The sequence below is a fragment of the Peromyscus californicus genome, unplaced genomic scaffold (assembly GCF_007827085.1).
Source record: "Peromyscus californicus insignis strain IS unplaced genomic scaffold, ASM782708v3 Scaffold_11__1_contigs__length_118956290, whole genome shotgun sequence".
Lineage (NCBI taxonomy): Eukaryota > Metazoa > Chordata > Mammalia > Rodentia > Cricetidae > Peromyscus > Peromyscus californicus.
Window position 1 is genome coordinate 114,441,955 of NW_026294402.1, and position 16,763 is coordinate 114,458,717.

At 52.7% G+C, this 16,763-nt stretch overlaps 1 protein-coding gene across 1 annotated transcript in view; it reads left to right on the forward strand.

Moving 5' to 3' along the window:
• Ttc21a (tetratricopeptide repeat domain 21A) overlaps positions 1-16,200 on the forward strand; it is a 36,751-nt gene extending 20,551 nt beyond the window's left edge. Inside the window, exons 13-29 of the mRNA XM_052724233.1 lie at positions 483-640; positions 823-1,038; positions 3,875-4,113; positions 5,092-5,164; positions 5,264-5,374; positions 5,695-5,833; positions 5,961-6,067; positions 8,827-9,015; positions 10,026-10,136; positions 10,646-10,727; positions 11,825-11,975; positions 12,839-13,000; positions 13,098-13,290; positions 13,378-13,602; positions 14,033-14,153; positions 14,278-14,345; positions 14,420-16,200. Coding sequence (XP_052580193.1) covers positions 483-640; positions 823-1,038; positions 3,875-4,113; positions 5,092-5,164; positions 5,264-5,374; positions 5,695-5,833; positions 5,961-6,067; positions 8,827-9,015; positions 10,026-10,136; positions 10,646-10,727; positions 11,825-11,975; positions 12,839-13,000; positions 13,098-13,290; positions 13,378-13,602; positions 14,033-14,153; positions 14,278-14,345; positions 14,420-14,497 — 2,423 coding nt within the window. The 3' untranslated portion in view covers positions 14,498-16,200. The remainder of the gene's footprint in view (positions 1-482; positions 641-822; positions 1,039-3,874; positions 4,114-5,091; positions 5,165-5,263; positions 5,375-5,694; positions 5,834-5,960; positions 6,068-8,826; positions 9,016-10,025; positions 10,137-10,645; positions 10,728-11,824; positions 11,976-12,838; positions 13,001-13,097; positions 13,291-13,377; positions 13,603-14,032; positions 14,154-14,277; positions 14,346-14,419) is intronic.
• Positions 16,201-16,763: the final 563 nt, after the last annotated feature.

The following is a 16,763-nucleotide window of genomic DNA, read 5'->3' on the forward strand; positions in this document are numbered from 1 at the left end:
CAGAGATGGGCAGGTGGAACCCCAGGGCTGGCTGGTCAGCCTAGCCTACATGGTGAGCTCCAGGCCAGAGACCGACCCTGTCTCAACACAAGGTGAATGGCTCCTAAGGAATGACACTGGAGGTTGTCCTTTGTCGTGCACATACACATACACATAAACACACACACACACACACACACACACACACACACACACACACGCACGCACGTGCACACACACACTTTAAAACTGGGTAAAATACCAACATTTTATAGAGATTTCTGTAAATGCCAGATTTCTGTAGACCAGGCTGGCCTTGAACTCACAGAAATCAACCTGCCTCTGCCTCCTGAGTGCCAGGATTAAAAGCGTGCACCACCACTGCCCAGCTGAATGCCAGATTTCTGAATGACTGCGTGTGTGAAATCCATTCTCCCTCTGCTTGTTGGGTCTCAGGGGCTCCTGAAGATCCCTGGATGCAGACTTTGGTTTTGTGTTCCTAGGAGAGTTGGAGAATGCCCAGAGCACCCTGCAACGCTGCCTGGAGCTGGATCCCACCTTAGTGGATGCCCACCTCCTCCTGTCCCAGATCTACCTGGCTCAGGGCAACTTTGCCATGTGTTCCCATTGTTTAGAGCTGGGTGTCAGCCACAACTTCCAGGTGGGAGCTCTCTACACTCTGTGGCCCGTTGCTGGGGCAGGGGGAGTGTGTAAAGACATAAACCCCCGACCCTCTGCTCACCCACAGGCACGGCAGCCTCATTGGCTCCCCTGGAGAAGTTTCTCAGGCTGCCGTGTGAGAGCAGGGGTGAGCTAGACCCGGCTCTGCTCTTCCTCTCCTAGGTCCGAGACCACCCCCTCTACCACTTCATCAAAGCCAGGGCCCTCAACAAGACTGGTGACTATGCTGAGGCCATAAAGACCTTGAAAATCATCATCAAGTTGCCCACCACAAAGGCAGAAGAGAACAAGAAGCTCCGAGGCCCCTCCGTTCAGCCCAGCGAGCGGGCATCCATCCTGCTGGAGCTAGTAGAGGCCCTCCGACTGAACGGGGAGCTGGTGAGAAATGCCTTGTTTGGGGCTGGGGATTAGGCTCAGTGACTAAAGAGCTTGTGTTGAAAGCTTTAGGACCACCAGAGTTCCAATTGCCAGGACCCACAATATGTCTGAGAGTTTTAGGTTCAGTGAGAGAGACCTGCCCAAAGTGGAGAGCAACTGAGGAAGACACCTGATGTCAACCTCTTCCCTCGTGCAAATATGAGTGTGCACCTGCACACACATGCCTCCACCCCACAATGGGAACATGCGTACACACATGCATGCACACCGAACATATAGACACACAACAAAGAAAGAAATGCTTTGCTCCCATCCCCTAGGCTGGGGCACATTTGGAGGCCCCAGGAGATCAGCCTGGGAGCCAAGCTCTGATTTTGCCTGATGTTCACTTGGGCTATGATTTGAGCCCTTTTTGTTTGTTAGTTTAGCTTGGTTGAGACAGGGTCTCTTATGTAGCTCTGGCTGTCCTAGAACTCACTATATAGACCAGGCTATCCTCGAACTCACAGAGATCCCCCTGCCTCTCTCTGCAAGAGACAAGAGCAAGACCTGGAGGAGCTGATGTCTGTATGATACCTAGGTCTCACTAGTCTTGCCAGCTTGCAGGATGCAGTCTGTCCTGGACCATCTCTGTGAGCAAGGTCCATAGCCTTCCCCTGTGATGAGCCTGATGGAGACAGGAAACTAGCCTGAAAGGTTTTTTCTCTTTCAAGATACAGGGATCATGAAGATGGCTCAGTTGGTAAAGTGCTTGTCATGCGAGTGTGAGGACCTGAGTTCAGTCCTTGAGGAAAGGGGAGGCAGCATGGTGGCATATGCCTTAAATCCCAGCTAAAGAAAATGGACCCCAGAGGGAGTGGCACTAATGGGAGGTGTGGCCTTGTTGGAGTGGGCGTGGTCTTGTTGGAGGAAGTGTGTCACTGTGGAGGGGGGCTTTGAGGTCTCATATATGCTCAAGCCACATCCAATGAGACAGTTCACTTCCTGTGGCCTTTGAATCAAGATGTAAGAACTCTCAGCTACCTCTCTAGCACCATGTCTGCCTGCAGGATGCCTTGCTTCCCTCCATGACGATAATGGACTGACTGTAAGCAAGCCTTTAAAATTAAATAATTAAATAAATAATTATAATTAATTAAATTAAAATTAAATGTTTTACTTTATAAGAGTTGCTGTGGTCATGGGGTCTCTTTACAGCAACAGAAACCCTAAGACACCAGTACTGGAGAGGCTGAGGCAGGCAGATCTCTCTGAGTTCAAGGCTAGACTGGTTACAAAGCAAGTTCCGGGACAACCAGAGCTGTTACACAGAGAAACTTTGTGTTCAAAAACAGAAACAAAAAACCGCCATGCTTGGGGACACATGACTGTAATTCCAGAGCAGGGGAAGTGGAGCCAGGAGGCTCTCTGGGGCTCGATAACCAGTCAGCCCACTCAAATGAACAAGTTCCAGGGCACTGAGAGACTCCGTTTCAAAAGTTAGGTGAATGGCTCCTAGGGAATGACACCTGAGACTTACCTCTGGCATGTGCACACATGTGCTGGTATACCTGCTCATACTCTAGCATGCAGCTGAAGCGTGTGCGCATGCGCACGCGCATATATATATATATATATATATATATATATATATATATATATATATATATATATATATATACATACACACACACAGGGGGTGGGCCTCTGGGTAAATATGTGAATGTGGAAGCAACAGGTAGAGATGGATGCTCCGTCTATCTGTGCAGAACCAGGAACCGCCCCATCCAAAGTCAGCTGATAGCGCAGTCATTGCCAAAGCTAAGGGTTGGTATGTCAGGCACCAGGAAGGGAACTGGGTGAAGGACAAGCCCAGATGTTCCCACTGGGGACAGAGGATAGAGGATGGGGCTGTGAATGGAGTGAGACAGCCCCCCACCCCCAGGAGCACAGGGACATCCCTAGGGTGACCAGCTCTAACCCATAGAAGGCCAGGACTGCTGATGGAGGTTCACAATGCAGCGCCTCTCTGCTTCTGCCCATCCCGGGCTCAGGAGAATAAGCAGGGGATAAACTTAAAGTCGTTTCTACAGCCAGACAAAGATGGGGGCCGAGCGCTGTGAGCCAGGGCTCCAACCAAGTTCCTGCAAAGGCTCTCCCAGACGAGGAGCTGCAGGCAGCCCAGGACAGGTTACACTCTGGAGAGTGTGCTCACTCCAGCCTAGCACTTTGAGGGTTTGGGTTTGGGCTTCTCAGGTATTTGGTTGTTTGGTTTGTGTGTTTGCTTTTGCTTGTTTTAACTTTTAAAACGGTACTACTTATTTTTGTGTGTTTGCGTCCATGACCGTGTATGTCGGTGTGTAAGCACCGCATGCTGGAGGTCAGAGGAGGACAAATTATGGGAGCTGGCTCCCTCCTTCCACCATATGCATCCTGGGGATTGAACTTTGCAGCAACACCTTTACCTGCGGAACCATCTCATCACCCCTTCATTCGGTTTTTTTTTTTTTTTAACTGTCTATGAAGTCCAGATTGGCATGAAATTCATGATCCTCCTACCTCCACCTCCCAAGTGATGGATTGCAGGTGCCCATCATCATAACTGCTCTGGCAGCTCTCCCAGTGGGAAGCGTGTGGTTGGATGAGCTGTCCCCATTAGGAGAGGCACAATGGTGACAGCAGCATCTGTGTGTTCTAATGACTGGCCCTTGCCTCCACAGCTGCTCTACAGGCAGCTGAGTACCTTCTTGGCACAGGAGCACCCCTGGGCTGGGGTGGAAAAGGTGGTATAAATGTCCTTGGGTCACCTGTAGTAGATAATTCCAAAGAGAGGGTCTGTTTCGTCTCCACGTTATAGCATGAGGCCACCAAGATCATGCAGGATGCCATCAACGAGTTCAGCGGCACGCCAGAGGAGATGCGGATCACAGTTGCCAATGTGGACTTGGCTCTGAGCAAAGGCAACGTGGACTTGGCACTGAGCATGCTAAGAGGCATCACACCCAAGCAGCCCTGCTACACAGAAGCCAAGGAGAAGATGGCCAGCATCTACCTGAACACTCGCAAGGATGTGCGCCTCTACATCGGATGCTACATGTAAGGGCCCCGTAGCTGCAGCAGACAACGCCTTTGCCGCTGGCTGCGGGGAGGATTTCCTTGTGTTGTGTGTCTTCAGTTTGATCTCCAGAGTGTGTGCCCAGGGTGCATTAGACTATGGTATGAACACCGCGTAGGTCTCCCTGCCCGTGGGTGAGTTCTGAGGCCCCTCAGCCCTGCTGCCTGCCCTTCCCCTGACCTCTGCCCTGCATGTTTTGCATTATGGTGGGAGCACATAGGCCTGGATCCCAGCACTGATGTCAAAGGAATCATGAGAACACAGTCACACCCTGGCCCTCCTTTTCCCCTTTCCTTGAAGAACCATGGTGCAGGGCCTCAGGGTTGATTCGTGTGGGGTGGGGGAGGAAAGAGAGTGGAAGTCAGAAGCCCCATCCCTCTGTCTCCTAGGATTTGGTGCTGGACCCTCAAGAGGCCCTTCCCAGCCCCTTTCTCTGCGAAAAATCAGGCAGTGTTGGGGTTGGGGAGCCGGCAGAGTAGAAACTGATCAACAGGGTAGCATGTCCAGATTGGAGTTTCAGGGGGGCAGTGTAGGGCTGGGGTGGGGCTCAGTGGCCATGTGCCAACCCAGCATCTCAGGAAAAGGAGGTATAGCTGAAGATGTAGCCCGGTTATGAACTGCTTGCTTAGCATTCCATTAGCCCCATGTTCAGTCTTCAGTGTGACATAAAACCAGCTGGGTCACCACAACTGGAATCCCAGTACTTGGGAGGTAGAAACTAGAGGATCAGGAGTTGAGAATCAGCCTGAGGATGTGGACCCTGGCTCAAAAACAACCAAACTCAAACAAAGAAACATGCACAATAGTATGACTGCTCATGGGGAAGATCGGAGGGTTGGGGTGGCCCGGATGGCTCAGATGGCTATCAGTGCTCCCCAGGATCTCAGGACTCAAGAATGATAAATGGATGGACACTAGCCAGGCCCAGGCCTGAGAGAGGCAGTTGATTTCTCCTGTAGGGAGCTCTGTGAACATCTGCCCGGTCCCCACAGCAGCCTGCTACTGGGTGATGCTTTCATGAACATTCAGGAGGTAAGTGAGGGAGCTTCTGGGCCTTGCTAACTAGCTCCCCAGATCACTTCTCCAGTGAGAAAAGAGAAAGACACCCCCTTCCATAATTTCCCCCACCAGCCTGAGAAGGCCCTGGAGGTGTACGATGAAACCTATAGAAAGAACCCTCATGATGCCTCCTTGGTCAGCAGGATGGGACAAGCCTACATGAAGACCCACCAGTACACCAAGGTGAGGCTGCCCTGGGGAGGGCCAGCCATGCAGGGACAGAAGGAGAAAGCCCAGGAGCTGGGGGTTTAGATGGGAAGGGACCCAGTATTTCACTACAGCTTCCCACTGAGAGTGTGACCAGTGGTGAGCTCTGCAGTCTGCACTGTGGCCCTGCTTGCTTCACCTGAGGCCTGAACCCTGTTGGGAGGTGGGGGTGGGGCATTCATCTTGGCCATCTGTGTGCTGGGGGGCAATCTGATGTAGTGGCTGCTGAAGGGACATGGTGTCAGCCACTCCCATGCAGAGCCAAACTGAAGCCAATATTTCCTGTTTGCACTAAGGCCATTAATTACTATGAGGCTGCCCAGAAGATCAGCGGGCAGGACTTCCTGTGCTGCGAACTGGCCGAACTGCTCCTGAAGCTGAAGAAATACCACAAGGCAGAGAAGGTGCTGAAGCAGGCCTTGGAACGAGATTCGGGTGAGGTGGTGTTCGAACTCACTCCTGCCTCTGTCCTCCTTGGCCTTCCCACATTAGCTGGGGATGTGAACCCAGCCCTCCCCATCAACCCAAGGGCCAGACTACTCTGACTGGCATTTCTCTCTAGGGGTCAAGGATATTCCATCCATGATGAATGAGGTTAAGTGCTTGCTTTTGCTGGCAAAGGTTTACAAGAGCCATAAAAAAGAGGATGTGGTTGAAACGCTGAACCAGGTAATTGACCCAAGTTCTTTGTCTGTAGCTCCTGATGTCGGGAGGAAGGAAGGCTCGGCCCATGGGTCTGCCCTGCTCACTCACTCTACATCGCTGCTCCTCAGTGATGGTACACCTGAGAAGGCTGGGCTGGGCTGGGAAGGGCCAGGAGATAGTGACTGTCCTTAAGGACGGTGTGGTAGCAGCTGACAACGGCAGCAGTTCCCTGCACTGAGAGCTCTGGGCTAGCCTTGCTTGTCTCCCCTCCCCCCCCCACACACACACACCATCTGTTCCTTCCTCCTGCCCTCCCTCCCTTCCTTTTGAATCAGGGTCTTACTATGTTTACCAGGCTAGCCTAGAACTCACTATGTAGCCCAGGCTGGCCTTATGGTAGTCCTCCTGCCTCAGCCTGCTGGGTGCTAGTATCCAGGTAAGTGTTACTGTCTGGCTTCTCTGATGTCTTTTTAAGTTTTCACGGTGGTGCTTTGAGCTAAACATTGTGACATTTCTATCTAATAGATAAAGCCCAAAGAAATGAAGACGTGAACCCAAAGCTAAGTAGAGATGTTTACAACTTAAGGTGATTTGTTCTAGAGTTCTAGAACTTTTTTCAGTAGTGTGAAAGCATTCACTAGGAACTGAACTTCAAGTCCTGGATTTTCACTTTTCCTGGGCTGGAGATATGTGACGCTGTTCCTCCTTGGAGATGCTAACAGTGGCAGCGAGCTGGCAGCTTCCAATCGGCCACTCTCTCTCTCTCTCAGGCTCACCCAGCGCTCCACAATGTGCTTGTTGCTAAGCTTTGATGCTCAGTAAGTTAGGTACAGTCAATGCATTTTTTTTTTTCAAGACAGGGTTTCTCAGTGTAGTCCTGGCTGTCCTGGAACTCTCTTTGTAGACCAGGCTGGCCTCGAACTCTGAGATTCCCCTGCCTGCTTCCCAAGTGCTGGAGTTAAAGGAGTGTGTCACCACTGCCCAGCTCTAGTCAACGCAATTTTTAAAAGATTTTTTTATTTTATCCATGAGTGTTTACCTACACATATGCATGTGCAGCACATGCGTGCCTTGTGCCTGTGGACACCGGAACAGGGCATTAGATTCCGTAGAACCGGAGGTCTAGGTGGTTGTGAGCTGCCTGATGTGGTTGCTGAGAACTAAACTCAGATCCTGTACGAGAGCAGTATGTGCTCTAAACTCCTGAGCCGTCTCTCCAGCCCAAGAATTTTGAATTTTTATTATTATTATTATTATTATTATTATTATTTTTAAATGGTATCTCACTCTATAGCCCTAGCTGGCCTAGTATGGCTATGAAGACCAATGTTCTCAAGCTGTGGGTCGCAGCCCCTGGGGGGTGGGGGGACAAGCTATTTTCACAGATGCCGCCTATCAGAAAACACAGATATTTACATTGCAATTCATAACAGTAGCCGAATTACAGTTATGAATTTTAACGAAAATAATTTTATGGTTGGAGGTCACCACAACATGAGGAACTGAATTAAAGAGTCGCAGCATTAGGAAGATTGAGAATCACTGATGTAGAATAAGCCATCCTTGAGCTCAAAGATCCCCCTGTCTCGGCCTCCCAAGTCCTAGGATTAAAGGAGTGCATCTTTTACTTGCAATGTGTTTGCCTTCTAATGGGTCTAGCATAGGGAAAGGAGATGGAGCTAAGATTGAGTGTGGCCTGTACCAGCACACCTTTCCATACTGGGCTTGCCCCGTCCAAGTGCCCTGGCCATCCCTGTCCCGCCTTCTCACTCTCCACCCACAAGTGCAGCCTCCCACTTGTTCCCAGGATAGCTGTGTAGTTCTAGAGGGAGAGCCCCTCACACGGACCGCTGAGGTGCCTTCTCTTTTTTGTTGTTATTGTTGTTGTTGTTTTTGGAGACAGTATTTCTCTGCGTAACAGCCCTGGCTGTCCCGGAACTCGCTCTGTAGACCAGACTGGCTTTGAACTCACAGAGATCCACCTGCCTCTGCCTCCTGAGTGCTGGGATTAAAGGTGTGTGCCACCATGCCCAGCTAAGGTGACTTCTCTGAATTACCACCCAATCCGCTCTTTGTTCTTGAGGAGCCCAGCACTAGTTTGTACCCACTTCCTGCAACTTGGCTGTCTTTCCTGTTCCACACCTCTTCTGTTCACATCTTGGATATGTGAGAACTTCCTCAAATTCCAGAAGGGAGATAGATGCAAAGCAAATGTACCCATCCAAGCACAGTCCTGGGACGTAGTTTAGTTGCTAACGTACACAGAGGTCTTGATTCTATCTTCAGCACTACACAAACCAGGCATGGTAGCACAGGATCAGAGGTTCAAAGTCATCCTTGGTTACATAATGAGTTCCAGGCCAGCCCGGAGTATGTAAAACCCTGTCTCAAACAGCAACAACAAAAACCCAGAAGCAGGACAGGTCTACAGAGCAAGTTCCATATATCAGCCAGGGCTACATAGTGAGGCCCTGTCTCAAAAACACGACTAGTAACAACTCCCCAGCCTGCTCTGGGCAAATACTGTGTGTTGCTGTAGCCTGCAAGACAGCCAAAGCAGATCAGACACACAACCTCACGGTGTGATGGAGGCAGCACGTGAACACAGGAGTTTACAATCCTTCCCTCCTGCTCCTCCCTGGGGGCGTGCAGGCCGACCTCCTGTGTGCTGAGGGGGTGGCCCAGATTTCCTCCAGGCACCCTTTCTGACAGTGCCAGCTATGGCACACACTGGGAAGTCCTGTGGCCTGGCGCGTGACCCTGGCCTCGCTGGTTCCCCCAAGGCCTTGGACATCCAGTCCCGGATACTGAAGAGAGCCCCTCTGGAACAGCCAGAACTGATCCCCTTCCAGAAGCAGCTGGCGGCCTCCATCTGCATCCAGATTGGGGAGCACTATCAGGCAGAGAAGGACTTCGACAGCGCTGTGAAGTCCTATAAAGACGCCCTCTCCTACTCACCTACGGACAATAAGGTGTGTGGCCCTCGAAATAGCACCCTGGGGCTGGGGGTGGTGGTTCAGGGGGTACAGTACTTGCCTAGCATTCACAAGTAGCTGCAAACCAAGTAAGGTTGTACACAACTGTAATCTCAGCCCTTGGAAGGATCGGGAGTTTGGAGGTGTCCTTGCTGCTGCAGAGGCCTTTCTTCTCTGAGAAGCTACAGGTGTGAAGCAGGAGGAAAGGCAAAAAGGCTAGCTCGCTGAGGCCTCTTCGCTGAGGCCTCTGGGGCAGCCGGCGGCTCTGGCTGGCCCTGGGCCCTCGCCTGCTATCATTCTTAAAGCAGGGCCGGGAGGGCCAGCTTTGGACCACTCATGAAGTTTGGAATGGGAAAGATAGCTGTGAAAGTCACGCTGGCCTGGCTGTCGCAGGTTCCCGCCAGTGGGGGTGGGGCGATTCGTGGTTGCCCGGCTGCCTGGGGATGGGGCCCAGGCTGTTCCAAGCCAGTTGAGAGTGGTGGGAGGGGTGTGGTGCCAGATGAGGAGACAGTTCACACTGAATTCACACTCAGTAAAGAGTCCAGCAGTTGGAAGAGTGATTGCTCAGTCCCTGCACCACATAAAACCTGTCATCTCAGCACTTAGGGGTGGAGGCAGGAGGTCATCCTTGACTACATGTGATGAGTTGGAGGCTAGCCTACGATACATGAGACATGTCTCAAAAATATAGTTAAATATGTTGTATGAAAAAAGTAATACAAAAGTTATCTTGGTAACTGTTCACCTAGTGACAGGCCTTGGAGACAGTGGGTCAGGGCATGACCCTTGCTTAAGATTGCCCTCAGGCAAGAGGAAGAGTAGCCTGTAGGAGATTCTAACACGTTGCCATCTGTCCCGGAATCCAGGACGCAGAGAAGTCCCCAGAGGAAGGAACAGAGGCCAAAGGATGAGATTAGTGGGTCATCCAGTGGGTGAAACCAGTGGAGTGGCAGGGAACCTGGGTGAGAGCGGGCGGGAGCTATCATCTGTCTGTCTGTCTGTCACAGGTGGCGCTGGAGCTGGCGCAACTCCACCTACTTCAGGGGCAGCTGGACTTATGTGAACAGCGCTGTGGCCCCCTCTTACAGATAGAGCAGACCCACGAGAGAGCTGCCGTGGTAGGAGATGCCATGTTCCCTCACCCACCCACCCCGGGGTCCTGTGACAGATTTGGGCTGCTTCCTGATTATTTAACCTCAGACGCCACGCCTCACTGGCCCACCCTAACAGCTTTGGGGCCCTGTCCCAGCCACTTGGGGATGGATGGGAAGACCAGTAGGGGGCAGCAGCAACCTCTAGGCCAGACTGGGGGCGGGGAATGGTTGGACCAACTTCAGGGGAAAACACACCCACTGTTAGGTGAAGGTCAGGTGCCTGGAGGCCGGTGATATAACCCTCCCTGGTCAGCCTTCAGGCTTGTCTGTCGCCCACACGTCTCTAGGGTCACCCCAGACCCACACCTTGCAGGGTCGGAGAGTTACCCGCAGTCTTCACCTTCTGGTAGGGTCTCCGGAGCTCACAGGCTCTCCCGACCAGGGAGGCTACCTGGGGAGTCTTGTGCTTTCTTTCCATGCCAGACCCCACGAAGCCGCTGTCAGGAGTACACAGCTCATGTGTCTTCTGATAGATGCTGGCTGACCTGATGTTCAGAAAACAGAACTACGAAAAGGCCATCAATCTCTACCGCCAAGTGCTGGAGAAAGCTCCAGGTAACTGGGACCAGAAGGCTGCTTCCCCACCCAGCCAGGGCGGCTATCCCAGAGGAGGGTGGGCCTTCTCCCCTCCTTCCTGACTGGGCAGAGGAAGCCCCTTCCTTCCCAATTGTTCCCAGAGAGGCAGGAAACTGATAAAGACCCAGAACGTGGCAGCCCTTCCTGAGTCCAAGGGGCCAGTTCCTGGACCCGGTCGCTTGGCACTGGGACCAGGACAGCCTGTCTGTCCCCATGCTGCAGCTACTGGGACTCAACAGTCCCCTCTGTGGCCACGCCCACTTGGAAGTCGCTAGGTGTTCTCTCTAGATTGGTAACCACACCCCTAGTTGCTACTGAACCAAACAGCTGCTTCAAGGGTCAGACCTGGAGCTCAAGGCAGAGGCCCAGCAAGCCCACGGTGGTCGCCACAGGCCTAGCAGTTGTGGATAGGAGCAGTCTCAGAGTCAGGCTGCCTGGGTCGGAGTCCTGGTATCACTCAATAGCGGTGCAGCACTCCTCCATGGTCAGTGTCCTCATCTGTCAAATGGGGACAGAAAGGGTACTCAGTCCTGTAGTTAGATGACAGGTGGACCACACAGAGCCGGGTACAGGGTTTGCGCTAGATAGTTAACCGCTACTGTCACTGTGGGGGGTGGGGGGGGTGGGGAGGGTGCCTAGCGGTCAGGGGGCAACATGGGTGCCCTACTCTACTCTGTCACCCTCGTCTTGTTCCCTTGAGACAAGATCTCTCACTGATCTTGAACTTGTCTGATAAACACCAAACCCCAGAAATCCCCCAAAGTCTGGGATTACAGAGACATGTGGCCACACCTTGCCTTTTAGATGGGTGCTGGGGATTTGAACCCAAGTCCTTGTGTTGGTACACCAAGTGCTCCACTGACCAAAGCATGTCCTGCCCCTGCTGTCGGTATTTTAAGCACCGTACAATTTACTCACTCCTGAATATAGAATGTCTCTGCTCAGCCTAAACAAGTAGTGTCTCCTGGGACCTCTTCAAGGTCTAGCACTCCCTCCTCCCCCATCAGACCTTAGAACACCAGCCTGGTGCAGTAACTGTCCACTGCACGCTGCAGACTTCTGCTTTCTTTTTTTAGACAATTTTTTGGTATTGAATAAATTGATTGATCTGCTCCGACGGAGTGGCAAGCTTGAAGAGGCTCCTGCTTTCTTAGAACTGGCCAAGAAGGTGTCTAGTCGGGTGCCTTTGGAGCCAGGGTTTAACTACTGCCAAGGCATTTACTACTGGTGAGTTAGGCTTGGGTATACTAAGGGTCAGTGGTGAGATAAGAGGCCTTCCTAGCAGATAGCTAGGGTCTTGCTCTGTGGAGGGGAAGCAGAGAGCAAGCAGCCTCCAGGAAACCTTCAGACCAGATATCCAGCAGAGCAGCTTTGAGCAAGTGTTCCCTATGCGCCCTGGTGTCCATGCGCCCTGGTGTCCATGCGCCCTGGTGTCCATGCGCCCTGGTGTCCATGCGCCCTGGTGTCCATGCGCCCTGGTGTCCATGCGCCCTGGTGTCCATGCGCCCTGGTGTCCATGCGCCCTGGTGTCCATGCGCCCTGGTGTCCGTGCGCCCTGGTGTCCATGTACCCTGGTGTCCATACGCCCTGGTGTCCACATACCCTGGTGTCCATGCGCCCTGGTGTCCATGCGCCCTGGTGTCCATGCGCCCTGGTGTCCATGCGCCCTGGTGTCCATGCGCCCTGGTGTCCATGCGCCCTGGTGTCCATGCGCCCTGGTGTCCATGCGCCCTGGTGTCCATGCGCCCTGGTGTCCATGTGCCCTGGTGTCCATGCGCCCTGGTGTCCACATACCCTGGTGTCCATGCGCCCTGGTGTCCATACGCCCTGGTGTCCACATACCCTGGTGTCCATGCGCCCTGGTGTCCATGCGCCCTGGTGTCCATGCGCCCTGGTGTCCATGCGCCCTGGTGTCCATGCGCCCTGGTGTCCATGTACCCTGGTGTCCATGTACCCTGGTGTCCATGCGCCCTGGTGTCCATACGCCCTGGTGTCCATGCGCCCTGGTGTCCACATACCCTGGTGTCCATGTGCCCCGGCCTTATACAGTTCCTCTTACCAGCTCCTGGCATTTCCTTCATTCTTTGAAGGCACATTGGACAGCCCAATGAAGCTCTGAGGTTTCTGAACAAAGCCCGAAAGGACAGCATTTGGGGCCAGATTGCCACCTGCTACATGGTACAGATCTGTCTGAACCCTGATAACGAGGTTGTCGGTGGAGAGGTTTTTGAGAGCCTGGTGGCTGACAGCAAGTAAGAGGGCTGGGGGTGGAAAGAGGCTTCAGCTTCCGGGCGGAGGCCAGGTGAGGGCCACACAAGCAGGCTGGCAGCATAAGTCCCACGCCCACAGCTCTGCCAGTCGGAAAGAGTCCCAGCAGCACGGGGTGCGCACTGCAGAGAAGCTCCTGCGGGAATTTTACCCACACTCTGACTCCGGGCAGACCCAGCTGCGGCTGCTGCAGAGCCTCTGCCTGCTGGCCACCAGGGAGAAGGCGAATGTGGAGGTGGCTCTGGGTGCCTTTATCGAGATGGCCCAGGCTGAGGTGCGAGAGCTAGGGGTGGGTTTTGGCGGGCAGGGGTCAAGATAGGAGTGACAGAGTGTCCCAATGCCTGCTCCCATGGGTGTGCAGAAGGACAGTGTCCCTGCGTTGCTGGCCATGGCACAGGCCTACATGCTACTGAAGCAAGTCCCCAAGGCCCGTACACAGCTGAAGCGTCTGGCCAAGGTCCCGTGGACACTGGATGAGGCCGAAGACCTGGAAAAGAGTTGGCTTCTGCTAGCAGACATCTACTGCCAAGGCGGCAAGTTTGACCTGGCCTTGGAGCTGCTCCGCCGCTGCCTCCAGTTCAACAAGGCAAGGATCCTTGGGAAGAATAGAGGAGGTGTGAGCATGGTGGGAGGAGGCGGAGTCAGAGAGACAAGTCGGTGGCGGCAAACCTGGCCTGGAACCAGGAGCCACAGGCCAAGGAAGAAGGCAAGCTTATAGGGGTGAGGCGTAGCCAGGAAGAGAAGGGAACAGAATGCCTGAGAGGCTTGAGAGGGGTCGGTGGGCTTGAGGGACGTACAAGGATTAGCTTCCGACAGATGGGATGTCAGTAGAGGGGGTTGTGCCAGCTTTTGAGTAAGGAGTGGGTACACATTAACCCGTCAAAATGTTGAGGGTGCTCTTGGGGGTCCCTGTGTTCTTTGGGGTTAATACTGCCATCCAGTTGCCCCTCCTGGTCCCACCCTGAGGACCACGGTGGCTGCTTTGGGGCAGCTGTGCTGACCGGCTTCCCCTGCAGTCTTGCTGCAAGGCCTATGAGTACATGGGCTTCATCATGGAGAAGGAGCAGTCCTACAAGGACGCGGCCACCAACTATGAGCTGGCCTGGAAGTACAGTCATCAGGCCAGCCCTGCCATTGGTAAGCAGCCGGCCAAGGTACCCAGAGGCTAGTGCCCTCATCCTAGTGCCCAATCCTGTGTCCTGGCAGCTGAGGGGGCCAGAGGGCTCCCCAGTTACCAGGGTGTCCTCCTACCTCTGGACAGGTTTCAAACTGGCTTTCAACTACCTGAAAGACAAGAAATTTGTAGATGCCATCGAAGTCTGTCACAGTGTAAGTCACCGGCAAGAGTGGGGTGGTGCAGGGCCCCCGCCTGGTTCTGCACGTCTCATCTGTCTCTGTACCAGGTCCTGACGGAGCACCCCAACTACCCCAAGATCAGAGAGGAAATTCTGGAGAAAGCCCAAGGGTCCCTGAGGCTCTAGCCATGGCTGGAAAGGGCTTGAGCCGGTAGAAGCCATCCATCTACAGACGCTCCATGGGGAGAGTAGGAAGTAGTGGATCAGTGGAGAAAGAATTGGGAAAATGACATATTCTCGCCATTCTGTATTGTCTGTGGCTTATTTGGATTCATGTTTCATCTGACCTGAGGGTGTCTGGAAACCTTATGTTTTTAAGGCCTAAGAAGCAGTTTTTCCTGGGGAAGGAAGACAGCAGTTTAGCTTATGCCAGGGCTTGCTGGGACCTTCCTCACGGACCCCACTTTTGTTCCAGACTCTTGAAGAAACAGAACAGAGATCTCCCAGTGGAATGATGGCTAGGAAAAAGCACCCTAGAGCCATTTCAAGTGTCCCCTGCCCCAGTCTTGTCCCCAGTATCTCAGAACTAGAGAAGCGACTGCCCCTCCCCACACCCCACGATGTCCACTGAGTCTGCCCTGGCAGTAGGCTCAGACCAGGGGAATCACCTGCAGAAGGACCCCAAGTTAAGGCCCTGTGCAAGAGGGTCAACAGATTTTCAAGGCCCATTGTCCTCTCTGAGGACATTGTGTCCCCACCCACCTCCCCCAAGCTGGACCTCACCAGGTTGAGACAAGCACAGTACCACTGAGCCCCATCCTGTCCCTACAATTACCACGCTTGGAATTTTGTAAAAGATATTGGCCAGCTGGCTCACCTTCCAGGATCCCATTTAATGCCTAAAGGGGCAGGTGCAGTGCAGGTAGCTAATGGTCATTGTGCCTGGTGAGAGAACTCACCATTGCTCGGTTCCCAGTACAACTCTCCGTTTCTCAGGATGGAATTAAGGGCCAGTCCAGCCTCAGGGGAAGGAACTCTGAACTGGGCACCTGGAGGCCTAAGGTCGCACCATGTTGCCCCTCCCAAGTGCTCACTCTCTCTGGGTGTCAATGCTCCACTCTTAGATCTGGATAGGGGTGTGACTTAGTTGGTGGAGCACTTGCCCAGCCTGCATGAAATCCTGAGTTTGACCCCCCAGCACCACATAAACCAGCATGGTGTTCACACCTGGAACCCTAGCACTTTGGAGGTGTTGGCAGGAAAATCAGAAGGTCAGGGTCATCCGAACATCATCTGAAGTTACCTTGAACTATGTAAGACTCCTGTCTCAAAAGAGAAAAAGATTCTATTTCCCAAATCTTGAGTCATGCTTTGCAGTAATAGCTAGAAAGTATTTATGGTAATGGGATGGAAGTGAGGGTCTCATGTTCCCTAGGTACACAGTACTCCTGAACTACACCTTTTACCTTAAACTGAATGACGATGTGCTTATCCATGTTTACGTAATAGCTAACACAACACATTTAGGAATTCTTGGGAGCTGTTGAAAAGGATAGATCTCAGCTGGAGGTGCACGCCTTTAATCCCACAATTTGGGAGGCAGAGGCAGGTGGCGCTCTGAATTCCAGGCCAAGCCTGGTGGACAGAATGAGTTCTAGGACAGCCAGGGCTACACAGCCAGTTGCAGTCTCAAGACAAAAGTCTGGGGCTGCTGAGATAGCTCAGCAGGTAAAGGTCCCCAACTCTGATGATCTGAGTTGAATCCCTGGGTCCCACCCTGTGGAAGGAGAGAATCAGCTCCCAGAAGCTGTACTCTGACCGCCACACAAGAATTGTGGTGTGTGTAAACTCATGTTTATACACAAAATAAAAATATGACTAATAAAATATAATGAATAAAGTAGTCTCAAAATAAAGGCCTTAGTGTGGGAAGAATGTAGCTGTGTGGTGGCGATGGATGGCTTACCATCCCAGCACTTGCGAAGTGGGGCTTAACAAAGAGGTACAGCTTGGCCTACATGACACCTTGTCTCAAAGCAGGAGGGTTGTGTGTGTGTGTGTGTGTGTATGTATGTGTGTGTACATACCTGTGTGTTGGGACAACTTCTATAATCTCAGCATTTGGGAGGTAGAGGAAGGAGGATCAGGAGTTCAAGGTCACCCTCAGCCACTCAAGAGAGTTTTAGAAAGAACTTTAGTTGCCTAGATGACTGCTAAGTCTTGTTTTCCATCTTTCTTCTGGTGCTGGGGCTAGAACCCAGGGCCTTGAGGATGCCGGGCTAATAATCCATCCCAGCCCTGTCCTTTCTGTAACACACTGCTGATCACATGCATGGATCTAGAATATTTCCCCTCTCTCCTATAGGGACGCTTAAGTTCCCTTTTCTATGATGTTTTACAACAGTTTCATTGGGACAGGTTTATTAGGAAATAGGTCTGTGTTTTGGAAGTG